We start from the raw sequence: 18378 nt of genomic DNA, 5'->3' as shown, positions 1-18378 counted from the left end.
TTGGTGCCTAAATCTATTACCCTGCAGAACCCTGTTTGTTTTATTATAGTTCGTGTTTCCTCTTGATAGGATTATGGTTTTCACATTACCTACCTTTATCATATACCATATATCTATACATATTTAATTTAGGCTAAGTTTACATTCAAGTAGTAATATTGAGAATCTATACTAAAAGTAAATGGCTTATTCGGTTATGGATGTTATAATATTATTGCATTTCATTCCCCAAATGTGGTCTGTTAAATTAACATATTAGGTGAGTTGGAGCACCCTCTATAATAACATTTTGCCTTTTTAACATCATTCCTCCTTGGTTCAGAGCCTTCCTCCTTTCGCTATGGTTGTGGGAGGGCATCTGCACCACTTCAAGCACTATTGCCACTGTTCCTAGCATGTTTATGGATTAGGTATTAATGTATTTCTTTTCAGTTAAGAAAGGGAGATGTTGTAGGTCTAGTTCTCCTTACGGGGGTCCGCTCCTCATTGGTTGTCACCCGCACGTCACATAGAATGTTGGTTGCATACTTAAATGACGTCAGTGGCACTTGACGAGAGAACGCCACGACATTCTTCATTGACAGCTGTCCCCCCCCCGCAAGCTTGTTACTTATATACACGAATAAATATTTATATAAAACATCTTCTTCTGTTCGTGATTTAATTACAATATTACAACACCGCCTGTCCAAGACAAGTCCGACTAAGAAAACCTTCGTTTGGGCACCAGCCGACGATTGTCAGAGAACGAGTCGACTCGTCCTCTCCACAGCCAATCACCACTTCGGAACGTTGTGCTGCGCGTTAGGATTGGCTCAGATTCCTCAATGTCGATACTCATTAGCAGTACCGCCCACTTCCCGACGGCTCCCGGAAATGTTCGGCCGTGGGATTGGTTGAGATGTGACCCGGAAGTACTAAAATTATAGACTTCACATCCGCTAAACTTGAGTCGAGAACTGTCATTAGGAGGCATTCATGGATTGCTCATGTAAGTAGCCGGTAGATGTTAACATTATGCTGGACTTCAGAGTCGGTATTTAGAGTGAAGCTGTTGCCATTTACCGGGGAAGTTTTGGGAGATTTAGAAATATTCCAACGGCTAATATTAGGAAGGTGATCGGTACAGGACCATAACACAGACGGTGGGTGCATAATAGATACATTAGAAAGTCTGGTTGTGTCGTCATAGTGAAATGAAACCCGATGGACCGGATTTTTTACGAGTCGTTTGGCGAGTATAGCTGATTAGAAGCTGAAATGAAAAAAACAAGGTGATTCCTGTTAAAAAAAAAATATAGAAATGCATAGTTTGACTAGACATTGTATGTAAATGGACATAACACATTTGCTGTAACCTGTCAAACAACATCCTGGCTACGGACCTCATCTCTACAATATTCTTAGTAGAATGCTGCATTTTTGGCAATGGCATTTTCGTAATGTACTTACTGTTTTGTTTGGGGACAATTCAGGCTGGTATATAACATTTGGGGACTAACGCGTTTGTACTACACATTAAAGTTAGGTTTCACATTTGCAATATATTTTACAAATATTTACATTTTTTATACTCGGGGAAATTGACTTCATCAATGTATGCCGTGGTGAATTAACATTTCCGATAGGCACATACATATAATTCCGTATCCTTAACATCTTTTCTCCACAGATTAAAAAAAAAAAAGTGACCTGTACACGGGCACACATCCATGTCCCTGCACAAGTCCAAACAATCCCGTGAATGTGGGCAAACCACTTAAACTCTGGTCTTTAAAAAACATAAAACAGTTTGAGTGCTGGAAAACGAAACACACGCTGATCATCGTCATACTCCGTATCCAGTGCATTTAAGATAAAAGGGTCCAAAATAAGATACATTAATTTTTACTGTAATATTTTTTTTTATTGATTCATATTTGAACTGTCTGCATCCATAATGAAAGACAAAGGGTGTCTTAAGTTGGCTACATGTTAATTAAGTAAAACAATATATATATATATATATATATATATATATATATATATATATTTTATTTTTTTTTTTAAAGTAATTTACTTTGTAAGACTGGACATATTGCTAAGCTGCCTATTTGAGTCACACGAAAATATTTGTCTTGGAAAAGTTAAAACTCGAAACCCCTACTTTGTAAACCTTAAGGAGCAGGGCCTACTACACTTTCTCTTCACATAGCATAGTATAAATCACTTATCATAGTGTTGTTTAGTATATTTTTCATCATATTATGATGTTGTTTTATTCCTTACTTTATAGTATTTATACAAATGTCAGAATACAAAAGGATTACCCATAATCGGAAAATAACAGACTGTGCATTTGGTGACAACAGAACGTTCACAATTGAAGGGGAGAGAAATCATAGATGCTCATGTCTGGGAGGGGGAAGGGGCGAGCGACCTAGATCTCCTCGATCTACAGAGCACCTTTCAGCTCATCAGTATTTCAGGCTTGTCAGAGTAACCAGTAATCTTGACATACTCCTTTTTAGAATACAGTATCGGTGTGGCTAGAAACACGCAGACCCAATTAAATTATCTTCTTGCTCAAGAAAATCAAAACCTCAGATGACAGTGGGCATCCACGCATAAGAGAACTGAACATTTAAAGTGTACAAAAGTCACCAAGGGACTCTCAAAATATGTGTATTCCATCGCAATATAGGGATGAATTCACTTTTCAATCAAGAGTGCATCATGTAAGTATACGCACAGCAATGGTCTTTGTGTGGTTTTGAAGAAAGACTTATATAGCACTGTATTTTACTGATGAGGCACGATAAAGCCTGTGGTAGACGGTTCGGTACCCTGCAGTTTGGATCATGGGGTAGAGTTCAATGGAATGAGTGTGCATTTTGATTCCCTGTCCTAATTAGGTGAAAATGCAATTTCATGCTCCCCTTTGTCCAGTGATGCATTTTCTTAACCCTTGTGAAAACATAACTTTTAAACCACTGCAGTGATAACAACCTTTGTAGCCATGCTTCTGTGGAAACCATTTCATTGTTTTGCATTGCTAGTGCTAAGACATGTACAGCTGTAGTGAGGTTCCATTCCCCATATATGCACCAGCTCCCGCATTCGATAGAGAAATATTCTCCTCCTTAATACTTCAGAACTATGCTGCACAGCTCTTTCCTTACTTTCATGCCCCAGTGCGAGAGTGATAATTCCTTTCTCATCTTCTCAAAAATACTACAGATGAAGATCTGTTCCGAATGTCACTTTCTCCTTAAAAGTTATGAAATAGAACTCCTAATAGCATTATAAATGAATGTAGGAATATATATAAACTTGTGAAATACAAACATAAAATATTTTGACAGCCCTAACAGAGAACTTAGATAAAATACACTAAAAGGAAGGTTTAATTCATCCATGTTATTCAGCAGTTTACGTAAACCATTTGATGGCAACATTTTTCTTCGACCATTCCAGACAGCCACTTCCATTTAGTAGACTCCATAGTGTTCCTTTTTCGTCCAGTACAGCAGCTTTTAAAAACATATAGAATCAATACAGATTCTTACTGTACTGAACATACACTTGTTATCCTGCACTGAAGAAAGCCACAGAATATCCAGCTGAAATGAAACATTTTACAGGGAGTTCATAACCTACTATTTTGATTAGTGTAGCAGCCCTGGAGTTATATAACATCCGAATTTTCAGTAAAGCTTGTTTAAATGTTATTTAGTGGGGATTTAGATCCAACCAAAAGAAATGTAATAGATATATATATATATATATATATATATATATATATATCAGCTTTGTGTTTAAATAAAATGCTTAATTTCCATCCTCGGCACTGATGGTTAAGGGCTGTCTGCAGTGCTAGCTAACAGTATAGTATAGGCAGTATTAAATATTAAAGTCCAATTCATAGCCGTAGATGGATAATAATTAATTTCGGCTAAGATCTATATAGACTTTAATCAAACAATAGCTCATAGTCAGCTGAGACCTCTGGAGCAACTGAATTGGCTTGTAATGTAAACCTTCTGAGAAGTAACGCCTAAGTTTCCGACTGCATAGAACAAACATACAGGTCACGATCTGCCAGATAAAGCTCATCTATCTCTGCTGAAAGTGTAACACAAAATGGACAACAAGATTGTGAAAACCAACAGACCTGCAGCATTCAGATAAACACATAAACACAAATAAATGCAAATAAAAAAATAACAGTAGCAGAGAAAATACAGTAGCAAACATAATCATTGATACTTCTGACTCTCTCTTCTCACCCTGTCAGCTCCAGACTGTTAAAAGACAAACTCAGTCATACCAAATACAGCTATAAATAATTCCTTTGAGATTTTTCTGCATTTTTTCTGCACTTCATCTTGTGATCTTCCCTAATATTTTGCTATTACACTAGTACTTTCATTTCAAGCACTCCACATTTCAACTCTGCCTCTACAGCTCTTCGCTACAATTGGATATTTCACTCAAAACATGTCTCCTTTTAATGATTCTTCCCTTTCATTTTATAATCCAGCTTCTTTACTTTAACCCTTACACTTAAGATCTATACTTCTCTCGTCCCAACATCTGTCCTTCCAGGAGGACACAGCTGTACTTCTCCACAATTCAAAAGGAGTCCTACTCATGATAATAGTGAAATCATAGTTTATATTTCTTCAGTTCGCATCTGAATGGCAACCGACAATTCTATAGACTCACACCATTCTTTTAATTTGTTCCTCTACAGCACTCGCCTGGGGCCCATAATATGTAATAGATTGGTGTTATATTGCAACCTTTTTAAAAACGTCTGCATTTTCCTGGATACAAATTTCACACAGTTATCTGGCTCTAAAAGGTGGAATAGTCCTTTGCAAGCAGACTTTTTTGTAAATTAATAAAAAAAGCTTTGGTCAATGTATTACTAAAATTACCTTCATGCACCAGTCTTATGTATGTGCCTGCCACACCTAACCTCTTGTACCACCCTTTACATCGAAACTTCCATCCCATCTACAACTCATCCAGTTTTTCACTAATCTCTGTTTCTTGTACAAAATTGTTCATGGCGGCTAATTACTGTGCGCTTTTTGCATGGAGAAAGACACTGACACACTAAGACTCACTCTCCCATTTTCCTCTTCTGTAAGTAAAGATTACAAAAATGGATTTTGTTATTTAACATCTGTAAAACATTCGCCACCAATTCTATACTTGCCAATCTTTCAAAGGATGCTGACCTAGTAACCATGTAAATCTTGGTAACGGTAAGTAAAAAAAAAAAACACAGTGGTCCCGTCAGGTACAGTTTGAAATCATTTATAGTCAAACTGCAATAGTTTGACACAAGTAGAGACAGGCCAAGGTTATGCTAATGTATAATTTTCGACCGCACTGACGAAAGCTGCACCAAACTGCCACTGCCTCTCTGTGTTCGGGCACAGGACGCATTTGCCCTTATCGGGAAGGTGGAAAGGCAGAGCTTCTCAATCACTAGCCCGAACAATGACGGGCCTGCACTGCCTTCTTTACTTCTCTCGATGCCGATAACATTTTGCTGAACAATTGAATCATCTGTTAAATAACTTTAAGGCAAATAGAGACAGTCAAAGGCTACACCAACATCGACGCTTTAACCCCAGGGACTCATTTACAAGGAGTCATCATTATGAAGTGTCAAAGACATTAAAAAGGAGCCCTCTTTCTCATATTAATGAATGCATTTAACTGCAATGAGTCGCGGTAAAGTTATTTAACAGATGATTCAATTATTCTGCAAAACGTTATCGGCATTGAGAGAAGTAAAGAAGGCACCTGGAAAAAAACTGATTTGTATAGTTCCTTGGGAGTCTGACATGCAATGTTCTCTCCAAGTGCCCATATATGCTTCTGCACCCTTACTTGTCACATTTGTAGTACCCTCTGTTTGTCTTTTGATTGTATTTACCTATGAATTATTTATTGCAAAATACTGTTGTACAAGTATGTGTGATGACTTATATGATGACAGGAAATAAAATTGACTTTGTTTTTCTAACGTTATGATTTTGTCTCGGTTGCAGGAGCCAAATGTACTCAACTCTAATGCGTAAAGGACATACAACTGTACCTGAAGGAACCATTGTTCTTATGACACAGCCTTTCAAATCGAGCCTTCCCCTGCCCGTATGGTGCTTCACTTAAAAGGTAAAGTAAAGGTCTCTGATCTGTTTTTAACAAAACCTGTCTGCTCCACACAAAGTTTTAAAATGCTCATTGGCCCATATCCACAACATTAACACCACCGTGGCAGTAAAGATATCCTAAACTAATTTCGCAGTGCAGTCCTACATCACATCAAGACTAATGTTTTAAATCCGTTTATTTGTGACAATATGTTCTCTGACTGCTGGTCAGTAATAGTTATTAAAGCCTAGAAGTGACAACGCTAATATTTAGCTGGATTGTTCATATTGGAGAAGGACCAAGAATGATTTACATATAGTTGGTTTTTATGTGAAGTGGCGCGGTGGGCAAAAAGCAATAGACTAGGATGCTGGCCATAGTAATTATCTCTTTTTTTTCATCCCAGAGTATCCATACCTCTTCTACCACATACACCTTCATTGGCTCAACCGTTCTACTTGAAACATTTTACAAAGCAACTACTTAGACCTATTGCTTTCTTAGTGTGCCGCAGCGCCCATCTGTTGTCACATCCCTTGCTTACCAATACGGAAAAAAGTTAGAGCGGTTTTGGGTACGATGACTAAAGACTTTAATCCACTCATAGCTCACACCAAAACTACGATCAACTGTGATCCATGGAGCTGGTCTTGTTCCATTATGAGCCCTCTAAAAAGGAACACCCAAAGATTCAGAGAGACGTAAATATGTTTTGTAATGGGCGTCAATTCTATTGCATGGCCCACTTTTTCTAAATTTTCTAAATTACTAGACCTTTTTAGTGAAATCAGTTATTTATTATATTTTATTGTATTACAGCAGCAACCTATTTTTTTTTATATGGATTGTTGTAAAGGGAACTTAAGTCATGCAGCCAATCTCCTTGTATTGTAGAATGTAGCACGCTTACGCTAGTCAAGAGAGTTGCCATGAGTGCCAAACTTAAAAAAAATAAATGGTAGTAGGTTAGGTCACTAGAGACAACAATCGTAGGGGTCCAGTTATTGCTACACCTAGGGCCCCATTAGGATGACGTCCGCCCGCCATCCCGTCGTGGAAATGGACCGCCCGCCATAAGGACGGGGGTCCCGTGGGTGCTATTAGGATGCGCCCGCCACAGTGGCGGGTGCATCCTGCCTCCCTAACTTTCTGGCGGGCGGCCGCAACGGGCCCCCCTTGCAGACTTCGCATGCCTTTCCGTGGCGGCAATGCTGCCACGGAAAGGCATTCCGTAATGCACATTGTAATACGGCTGGTGGTGTCAAGCAGACACCGCCACCATTTTGCAGCCTTTCCACCCGGTCGCAAGTTGACCGGGGCGGAAATGCGGCAGATGGTCTTTCCGTCCGCCGCGGACCCCCCCAGCCATAATAATATGGCGGGGGGTCTTTTCTACTGGGATGGCGGGCGGATTGCCCCCGCCATCCTAATGTGGCCCCAATTGTTTAGGCTCAGTTGAAACCGAGTTGTACTTTAAGTGATATTGCAGCAAACAGGTAAATGGAACATGTAGCTGGAAACAAGTAAGGTGTTTGATGAAACATTTACAGATGTACATTGTTCAGAGCCTTGATGCTCTTTCTGAGCTAGTGTTGTGCTCTATAAATGCACCATTTCATTTCAGAGATACCAGCAGTGGAAAGCTGCAGGCTTTTTGCCAGTGTTATGATGGCTACAAAAAAAAGTAGCTGTTTGTATCTCTTAATAAAGACCAGCTTTTTTTCAGATTGAGTATGTATATGAGAACTTTGTAAAGTCTTGTTTGATAGTTATGGTTCAGTGCTTTCTTATACACTTAAATGCAATCTTGTGACGATTTTGGAATTTGCTCTATATGACACCAGAGTGGACTTCAATAGGCTTGATCTAAACATAACTCAAGCTAAAAAGGATGTCTCTCGAGTTCATTTGCAATTATGATAAGAAATGTTTTCAGTTGTTTCAAAGTTTAGATGAGAATATTCACTTCAGTGAGAATTAAGCTATGTTCTACTTTTAGTATTAACCCATAGACTCTGGATTCTGTAGATCAGCTGGAAATTAATTTGATTTCTTTCGTTCGAGATTAAGAGGCAATCCAGTTTAAAATTCGACTGCATTAGCAATGTTGCAGACGGCTGGATTTGGGACCTTGTTTTTCATAAGCAGGAAAATCTAATTGTAGATTTTAAGACCCTGGCAAGAGATGGTGTTTCCTGGTTTTGTTGGAACATTTCTTTGTTTTCTAGCCACTACCCCATGACCTGACAGCCGTAGTGGTCCACATTTGTAGCAAAGGCTAGAATTCATTGTTTCCTGAAGAATGCCCAAAGTATTTAGAAATATGTCATAACTTAAGATAAAAATGTACTTTTGGTTGTAGCATCATTTATTATTTGTGCTAGCTACATAAACATATGAACAACTGAGGAGGGAAGACATAATATCGTCCCCAAACCATGCAAGTTATTCTTGCAGTGATCTTTCCTTTGAATAGCTAACTGCTGCAGTATTTTTAGCACATCACGCTTGGTCAACTTGCACATTTTGATTTGTTGTTGCCACTCAAAAATATTGTGCAGTTTGTTACTTTAGTAACTTTTAAATACTGGCACATGCTATATTTAGACATTAAATATTAAGTAGAATGGTCTATAAACTAACCTTAACTTCAAATCCATTTGCTTTGTGAATATTAATTGCTTAGTTATCTGCGTGTGTGTACACACACACACACACATTATTGTCTGTCTTGTTAAATGGCTGGACATCTTATTAGTAAATCTTGGTAAGCGAGCGAGCTGACTCATTGCCCCTATGAGGTAACCTATTTTACACTGAGAGCTTATAAACTGTGTAAGGATATGTAAATCAATAAAGGGAGGGAAGCACTCATTCTTCATCTACCCTTTTTTCAGTACTGGGAGCCACATCTTGTTACTCGTGATCCATGGCAACAGTCATCAGTCGAAGATTTCCAGGAAGAGTCTGCAGAGCAACTACACTGTCCATCCATGGCAGGTGCACAAAGAAGAGAGAACTGCAGGAAGAGTCTGAGGATTCCACACAGGATCATGTGAACCATTGCACTACAGCAAAATTAAACGCAAAAGTGATGTTGCACCCTATGGAGTATCGCGTCCTATACAACCCGCAGGCATATTTAGGAACGAAAAAAAATGCCTATTTTTCAGCCGAAGATTCTGAAGATGATTTTGTAGAGAATAACTATTCCCACACCAGTTCAAAGCAAATTCAGAATACTTATAGCATCACATGCTCTCGCAGTTTGTCAAGTACTAAAAACACACTTCTGGATTTGGCTTTTTCTAAACCCATTAATGTGCCTTCAAGGTTGCCACAGATTGCAAAGCCATTGGACAAGGAAATAGCAGAGTCTAATGTTGAAGCCTTCAACACAAAGGAAGACCCAAGAGCATTTCAAAAGCATAGGCCCGGATATAGTTTTCTTTGTAGAGATGACTCTGAACCGTTTCCAACTCTTTCTTTTGAAGAAGGAGAGATCATTTTAAAACAAATCTCTCTTTTGAAGAGCAGTCTTAGCCCAGAAACACTAGTTGTGTATATGGAAAAGCTTGGTCATTTACCAGAGGAACACTTGTCACTTGTAAGAGCGGACACCAGGTTTGCTATGCTTTGTCGATACAGTGTTGACAGTATCCGCTCATTTAGTCCTTCTGAACTTATAAAAATTCTTCAGGCGTTTATTCGTTTAGGTATTCCAGCAACCCACTCCATGCTAAATGTCTATGAAGTTGAATTATGCCGCCGAGTTTGGGATATGAATGTAGTTCAACTATTGCTAGTGGCTGACTTGTGGCGATGCCTGGGTCGTATTGTACCTAGGTATCTAGAGATTTTGTACAGTTACTTTCATTTACACTGGAAAGACCTCAGCTTGCCACCGCTCGTTCAGCTAATTTATCTCATTGGAGAAGGAAGGACAGCACCCCCTGATTTAATGGAGAAGCTTGAAACATTGGTGTTGAAGAACATTGAATCCATGAATCTAGAAGAGATAGGGGCTGTTTGTTTGGGATACTTTAAATCACGCAGTGGACTCTCTGAGCATCTTATGCGGAAAATTGGAGACAAGGTTTCCCTTGCAATGGAAGACATAAGCAATTATGCTTTGGTAAATGTACTTAAAATGTTTCGTTTTACTCATGTTGACCATATACAGTTCTTAAAGCGTCTGGGACAGATTATTCCACAACGTATTCCCACAATAGGTACTCAAGGAGTCATGCACATATCCTTGGCCTGTGCAGCTCTGCATTATCTTGATGAAAAGATTATGAATGCTATAGCTGAAACCATGCCTTCCCGGGCAGTCTACTGTAGAAGCAAAGATGTTGCCAAACTTCTGTGGTCTTTTGGAGCATTAAATTATGAGCCACCCAATGCCCAGTTGTTTTACTCCAGCCTAACAGACCAAATTCGAATGAAGATGCATGAGTTTGAGAAGTTCCCTGAGCATTTACTCACTTGTTTATTGGCTTTGGCTTTTGGTCATCAATTTCCTTTTGACCTTATTGACTTTGCTCTGAGTGACCAGTTTGTGAAGCTGGCCACTAAGGGTAGCCGATTTGAACTAAAAAAAGATCTCTTCACACTTGATGGCAGTGTGGGGATTGAATGTCCAAAATACACTGGTAATCGCTTGAGTCCCCAACTTAAGGAGGAGATCGCAGAAATGCTTTGGGATTTTGCAAGTAAGGAGCTCTGCACCAGGCTGGAAGTTGTTGAAGCCGCTACTCTACTTGGCACCATGTTGGGTGGGCCTCATTATGTAAAAAATCATATGATTTTACCTCATACCAGATCAAATGATCTTGAAGTTCACTTAGACATTAATGGACATGCATTGCCTTTTAATAAAGGTGCCACAGACATTCCAGTGACAGAGCAACCACTTAAAACCTTTGGCGTTCATCTAACTGATGCCTTAATGAGACAACTTTTGAGTGGCAAAAATGAATCTGGCTCACACTTCCAAAACGTAGAACTGAAACCAAAGTTGGAGGCTGCTGCAAAAGAGGCGATATTACCTAGGAAAGATTACAAGGGAGGTTTGGATGTTTCTTTATTTGCAGATGGGGTGCCTCTCACTGACAACCTTCTCAGTATTTTGACTGACTCCAAGTGCTCTACAGAGAACCACGATTCCCAACCTGAAACCAAGCCGAACTTTCTGAAATTAGCTATTCAGGTGTCGAACAGGAACCACTATGCTTATGCTTCAAGGCACTTGCTGGGACTTCATAGCTTGAAAAGGAGGCAGCTCCGCCAGTTGGGATATGTAGTGATTGAACTACCATTTTGGGAATGGGTTCCAATGCTCAAACGAACTCGCTCCGAAAAACTGGCCTACCTGCATCAAAAAGTATTTAACTCTATTAACTGAACAATCTTGACTGAATTCTGGCGATCAACGTGGCATTTATGAGCAAATAGTAATCTGCTTTGATGCGGACTATGCTGTACAGTTCTTTGGTTTAATAAGATATTTATGAATGATAATCAGATGTATAAAATTACGTATGATAAAACTATTTTGAGTTGCTTCATTGCATTTGCTTTACTGCATATGAATGCCATTCAATATTTTAGGTATAATCTTCCGTACAGCCTTAGTTTCAAATGAAAACCATCTGTCTAAAAATGCAATGTTGTGAGGAACATATTCTGGATAGCATACGGTTTGCATGAGGTTCACAAACTTCTCGAAACACTTAGCTGGACAGGGGTTATTTGGAGTTGCGTATCCATCCACATGCTGTTTCACTGAATAATGCTTTGGTAGGCTTGGCCTTCATTGTTAAGCATGAGTAATGCTTACTTTTTAATTACTTTCTTGGTTTACTGTTAAGGTATGTTGTGTGGTGAACAATATGTACCACTGCTAGGACTTGTTTTTCTTAGCATTGTTTATTTTCATACACATATACGAAATGAATGGTTTCTAGGTACTGAGTCATGGCCATTTCAAAACAAAAGTTCAATTAAATTAATTTCCTCAAACTAAGGTAAAACCTAATGAATATAGCAACAATAACTGTTGAAATACCACACTAAATGCAAGTAATACGCAGTAATCATCAGAAGCAAAAAACTAGGGGCTTTCTTTAGATTTTGGCGAACGGGATTCTCTGTCACAAACTTAGCGAATGTTCCTCTGCCGTGTTGCAGATGCATATTAGCCTAATACGTCAGATAGGATATCCTCCACGTTTTTGACAGTGCTTATTTAGAGTTTGGTAATGGATATTCTATCTTTTTTTACTTGTCTGGAATTGCATAATCATTTCTGCCTGCTAATCTTGCACAGTAGGAGATTTCTCTCTTTACAGACACTCCGTGCCTCCCCTACTAGCTAAACTGGAGTGAGTAGCAACTCTCCATTCTCCCAGACTAATATTATGTTGGTGGGCAGAGGTATTCAAAATGCCTTACTCCTCCTCAGTTATTCTCCATCACCTGTTGCTTGATGCAACCACAATTTACATCATTGTTCATGCAGAATGTTGGTACTTGACATACAAAGAAAGGAAAGGAAAGAAATACAAAGAAAGGTAAAGGAGGGATTTAGGCATTTTTGACCCAGCTCTTGCAGCCTTGAACTAAAAATTAGATGCAGAAGGAACCCAGGAATGTGGCTAACTCTGGGGTGGGTGGTGTTGGATTGTGGACTGCGTTCCCAGTGAACCACCAGCGACTAATAAAAGATGACATTAAGACAAACCGAATCATCCTGGATTACTCCCTTGCTCTATCACTCATGGTTGCAAGTTCTGCCCTCCTGGCAAGTAATCTCTTACAATTTCAGAACTAATGGGTGTGTATTCCTTTAAATCACCAAAGAATCAAATATACAAAGTGAATTGGGAAAAGATATGGCAACAGCTCATCCCATCGTTTGATCTAGGGGGATGCCTGATTTGGGAGGAGGAAAGCGAGGCAAAAACTGCAGACTCACACACTTAACTGTAAGAAGAACAATCCTAAGGGAGATGGGACTTTTTGCACGAGGCTAAACTCAACTTCATCTCTGCTCTTAACTCCATGGAGGAACCTTGCTTGTGTGGTGATGGTGTGATCAAATGAAAAGATAAACTAAGGAGCTTCACTTACAGAAATAGAACTCCCCGCAAACTAACCATCAACATCACTAGGAAGTCTGTTGAGCACTATGATCCCTTTAATACCGGCAAAACACCTCATGGGGTGATTGTTGCAATCTGTTTCCAGATATTATACTAAGGGGTGGAGGCACCAGATTCCCATCAAGTAGAAATGATTTTGTTATTCGGGTACCACCCTGAGAGAAGAGACACATCCTTTTGTTTGACGAGCATGAAATAAAAGCTGTTGCACCCACTTAATCATTAAGACACATTCACTTGAAAAGGGCACACAATTGCCAAAAGACGGTGATAATTTGTGTTCTTTATCGCTGTATCTCTCTGCTTTTAAGGATAGCAAGTGTTACTGGTATCCAATGTAATAGTACTCAGTGTATCTATATGCGAACAAATAAATGATGAGTTGGCCGTGTCTGAATTTGAACTTGTGACTTGCCGGCTTAAAGACAGCACTGGGTAACGACCATTGGAATTTACAAGTGTCTCCTTGGAGCGAGAATTCAGAACAAGCAATTGATTATTTTAGTAATTTACAGTTCCAAAATGGCTGCCACTTGAAATAGTAAATAAAGAATAGTTAAAAAAATTAATCCAAGATGGCCGCTTCATATGAGCACATGCACAGTTAAAAGGGAAAAATAGCACTACGATATGGTTCGGAGGGCATGCTTGCTTAGGCAGGATGGCCATTGTGAGACTATTTTTTTCAAAATGCAATACAAATCATTAAAAGATAACCGGAGGGGCATGCAAATGCTAGATCATGCGCAGCAGTTATTTTAAAGTGTTGCTTCTTCTTTATATGCAGGGCAAAGTTACCAGTTTACATATTTCCACCAAATGGTTCTTAAAAGGCATATGCAAAGCTTCTGTTCTTTTGGTAGCTACTATTCATCAACAAGAAGTTAGTCTCTCCCCTTAAATGGTTTTCCTAGTTCAGTCACAGCACCATTCTTTTCCATCTCTAGTTTTCTATCCATCTCCTGCTAAGCTTATTCCTTCTTGGAGATTCCCATTTATCAGCGAGTTGTCTGGGTCTGGCATTCTTAGCTCCGGATAGGATTCTTGCTATAAACTTGGGATTCCAATATTGGCCCAAAGAGAGAGAGCAATTACATATTTTTAGTTGAAGGTCTATGTATTTCTTTTTCACTTGGAATAATTTTGAATGTAATTCTGAATATTTTTAAATCTGGCATGTGTGGAAAGGAGTTGTTTTGCGATATCAAGACCATTAACTATACATGACTGTTTCATCCTGTGCTGTGGTTGTATTGAAGTAAGCTGCCAAGGGTTATGAAGACTGCCAAGCCTGCTCACTGGAACTGACTGAAGACCTTTTGCTTTTCAGGTCTTACTTACAACTGTCTGTTGGCAAACAGACTATTCCCACTGAATGGACATAGTGGGCTTCTGTCTAGCACTTGATTATAAATCAATGACTTTCTTGTCTATCTCACTTTTTTGCTCCTGATTTGATGGCTTTCCTCCATATTCTTGTTTGTCCAGCCCCAGGCGCATTTTGGTTTCACCATGGTTTGAATGAATAAACTTATCCTTGACTGACGGTATTTATAGAGCGCACTACTGCCGAGGCGTCTTGGCGCGGGGTAATGTGATTAAACATAAAGGCCGGCATGTTCAAGGTTAGGAAAAGAGCCATGTTTTAATTTCTTTCCTGAAGACCGATCTATTTGGTAGAAGTCTCAGGTGTGTAGGAATGAGTTCCAAAGTTTGGATGCCAAGAAATAGAAGCGTTTTCCTCCACACCTTACTCTCTTTATCTTAGGGAGTTGTACTAGGCCAAGGGTGGGTGACCTTAAAGATCGTCATGGTATGTAATGGGAAAACAGGGATTGCACATCCTCGGCCTCACCACCAAACAAAGCTGTATGCACCAGGCATAGGGTTTTAAAATCAACACGTCGTCTGACTGGGAGCCAGTGAAGTTGTTTTATAATGTTCGATGTAGGGTTATGATTAGGTAATTTGAGCAATACTCTAGCTGCTGCGTTCTGGATTGACTGGAGTTTGGCAAATTGAGCAGCACCTGCTCCCAAATATAGAGCGTTACAATAGTCAATTCTAGACCGAATCGTAGCTACTACCACTGTTTTCTTCAAAGAAAAGGGGATGAATGGGAGAATCTTCCTCAGGCCTCTTAACATAAAGAAACAAGCGGATGACACTTGATTAATATGAGGTGCCCAGGTGAGGTCTTTGTCAAACATAAAACAGAGGTTCCTAGCCTTGTTAACCGGAGCGGGACAGTTGCCGGCTGCAGTTGGCCACCAAACATGGTTCCATATTGATCAGTCAATCAGTCAGGAAATTTGTATAGCACGCTACTCACCCGGAGGGTCTCAAGGCGCTTGGGGGAGGGGGTCTGCTACTGCTCGACGAACAGCCAGGTCTTAAGTTGCTTCCTGAAGGAGAGGTGGTCATGGGTCAGACTGAGGTGGATGGGGAAGGGAGTTCCAAGTCTTGGCTGCCAGGTAGGAGAAGGATCTTCCTCCCATGGTGGCTCTTCGAATGCGTGGAACGGCGGCGAGGGCGTGGCTGGTTGATCGTAGTTGGCGGGTGGGAGTGTAGAAGGTCAGGTTGTTGTTGAGGTACCTGGGGCCCAGGTCGCGAAGGGCCTTGTGTGCGTGGGTGAGGAGACGGAACGTGATTCTCTTGCTGACGGGGAGCCAGTGCAGGTCTCTCAGGTGTCCGGAGATGTGGCTGTGTCGGGGATGTCCAGGATGAGTTGTGCGGAGGCGTTCTGGATGTGTTGGAGTATTTTCTGCAGTTTGGCTATGGTTCCGGTGTAGAGGGTGTTTCCGTAGTCCAGTCGGCTGGTGACGAGTGCCTGGGTGACCGTCTTCCTGGTTTCGGTGGGGATCCATCGGAAGATCTTTAGGAGCATGCGTAGGATGTTGAAACACGATGATGAGACAGCGTTGACTTGTCTGGTCATCGAGAGGGAGGAGTCCAGTATGAAGCCCAGGTTGCAAGCATGGTCCGTTGGTTTGGGTTTGCTGCCTAGGGCCGGGGGCCACCAAGAGTCGTCCCAGGCAGAGGGTGATGATCCAAGGATGAGGACTTCCGTCTTGTCTGAGTTCAGTTTCAGGCGGCTGTTCTTCATCCACTTGACTACTTCTTTCATCCCTTCGTGTAGGTTGGTTGTGTCGGTGGCGGGGTCATGGTGAGGGAGAGGATCAGCTGGGTGTCGTCGGCATAGGACATGATGTTGAGGCTGTGTTGGCGTGCGATGGCTGCGAGAGGGCTCATGTAGATGTTGAAGAGGGTGGGGCTGAGTGATGATCCTTGTGGTACGCCGCAGATGACTTCGGTGGCCTCGGATCTGAACGGGGGGAGGCGGACTCTCTGGGTTCTTCCGGCGAGGAAAGAGATGATCCACTCCAGTGCTTTCTCTTGGATTCCGACGTTGCTGAGGCGTTGTACTAGGGTTCGTTGGCAGACAGTATCGAACGCTGCAGAGAGGTCCAGAAGGATGAGGGCCGCTGTTTCCCCGTTGTCGAGCAGGGTTCGGATGTCGTCAGTGGCTGCGATGAGGGCGGTCTCGGTGCTGTGGTTGGCTCGGAAGCCGGACTGTGAGTGGTCGAGGGATCCATTTGTCTCGAGGAAGGCGGCAAGCTGTCTGTTGACGGTCTTCTCTCTCGATGACTTTGGCAGGAAACTGGAGGAGCGAGATGCGGCGGTAGTTCTTGAGGTCGGTGGGGTCTGTTGATGGTTTCTTCAGGAGGGCACTGAGTTTGGCATGCTTCCAGCTCTCAGGGAAGGTGGCGGTGTTGAGGGAGCAGTTGATGATGTCCCGGAGTTGGGGTGCGATGACTGAGTCGGCCTTGTTGAAGACGTGATGGGGGCATGTGTCGGTTGGCGATCCGGAGTGGATGGTGTTCATTGTGTGGATGGTGTCTTCGGTGCTGATCGGGGTCCAGGCGCGGAGGGTGGTGGTGGGGGGCGTTGGTTCTGTGGTTGGGTGCGTGGTCTGTTCGCCGAAGCTGTTGTGGATGTCTGCGATCTTGCTGTGGAAGAACGAGGCGAGTGCGCCGCAAAGGTCCTGTGAGGGAGTGATGTTAATGTTTCCGGCGCTGGGGTTGGAGATCTCTTTGACGATGCTGAAGAGTTCCTTGCTGTTGTGTGCATTGTTGTCTAGTCGATCCTTGAATGCTGACTTCTTGGTGGTGTGGATCAGCTGGTGGTGTTTGCGGGTGGCGTGCTTGAGGGCGGTCATGTTGTCTGCGGTCGGGTTTCTTCGCCAGGCTTTCTCGAGGGTGCGGCAGTTCTTCTTGGAGTTCTTGAGGTTGTCGTTGAACCAAGAGGCATTCTCGCTTCCGGGCCTGCTGGGATGGTTGTTCAGAGGTGCGAGGTCGTCAGCGCAGTTGGTGATCCACTGTGTGAGGTTGTTGGCTGCTTGGTTGGGGTCCGTTGATCTGGTGGGAAGGTTCTGGTTCAGTGATGTGGTGAGCTGGTCGGTGGTGATCTTGTTCCAGCTCCTGCGGGGAATCTGTTGCGGGAGGTGGTGAGTCGTGGTCTTTCTGAAGCTGAAGTGGACGCAGCTGTGGTCTGTCCGGTGGAGTGGCTGAAGGAGATGTACTTGCTGGAGGGGAAGATAGGATCCAGCGAATGCCCGGCGTAGTGGCGTAGTGGCGTATTGAGATTTTCTAACCAAGCTTTAGGACCTTAGTTTTATCAGTGTTCAACTTTAAGAAGTTGGAATTCATCCAGGTCATCAGGACAGAAGTGCATTTGCAAAATTCGGCTGCCGTGGCATCCACTGACTGAGTTACAGACACTATAAGTTGCGTGCCATCAGCATATGACACCAGCGTGAAGCCGTAACTTTTTATTAGTCTGGCCAGAGGGGCTACATAAATGTTAAAAGTGTGGGGGATAAGGCCGAGGCTTGTGGGACTCCACCAAGGAGTGTAAACGCCTCAGACAGATATCCATCCCCAAAAAATCACGTGTTCCCTAGACAATAGAAAGGAAGAGAGGAGGGCAAGAGCTATACCACTGATTCCTACATCCTGTAGTCTTTGTATTAATACCGCATGGTTCACGGTATCAAAGG

At 41.8% G+C, this 18378-nt stretch overlaps 2 protein-coding genes across 2 annotated transcripts in view; both read left to right on the top strand.

Moving 5' to 3' along the window:
* Window positions 1–915: 915 nt before the first annotated feature.
* Window positions 916–18378, top strand: part of UBOX5 (U-box domain containing 5) — a 195863-nt gene continuing 178400 nt past the window's right edge. The window contains exons 1-2 of the mRNA XM_086964290.1: window positions 916–991; window positions 6051–6174. The gene's annotated coding sequence lies outside the window, so the exon portion shown is untranslated. The remainder of the gene's footprint in view (window positions 992–6050; window positions 6175–18378) is intronic.
* Window positions 9055–11708, top strand: FASTKD5 (FAST kinase domains 5). Its single transcript, XM_086964289.1, has one exon. It carries the CDS (start codon window positions 9083–9085, stop codon window positions 11558–11560), a length of 2478 nt encoding a protein of 825 aa, XP_086820415.1. The 5' UTR covers window positions 9055–9082; the 3' UTR covers window positions 11561–11708.

Source organism: Lissotriton vulgaris, chromosome 3_2 (assembly GCF_964263255.1).
Source record: "Lissotriton vulgaris chromosome 3_2, aLisVul1.2, whole genome shotgun sequence".
Lineage (NCBI taxonomy): Eukaryota > Metazoa > Chordata > Amphibia > Caudata > Salamandridae > Lissotriton > Lissotriton vulgaris.
Note: the sequence above shows the minus strand (reverse complement) of the source record. Positions and strands in the feature narration are given on the sequence as shown.

Bases quoted from the DNA above. Each gene is read 5' to 3' on its own strand.
- FASTKD5 (XM_086964289.1), top strand. From the start codon at position 9,083: ATGGCAACAGTCATCAGTCGAAGATTTCCAGGAAGAGTCTGCAGAGCA.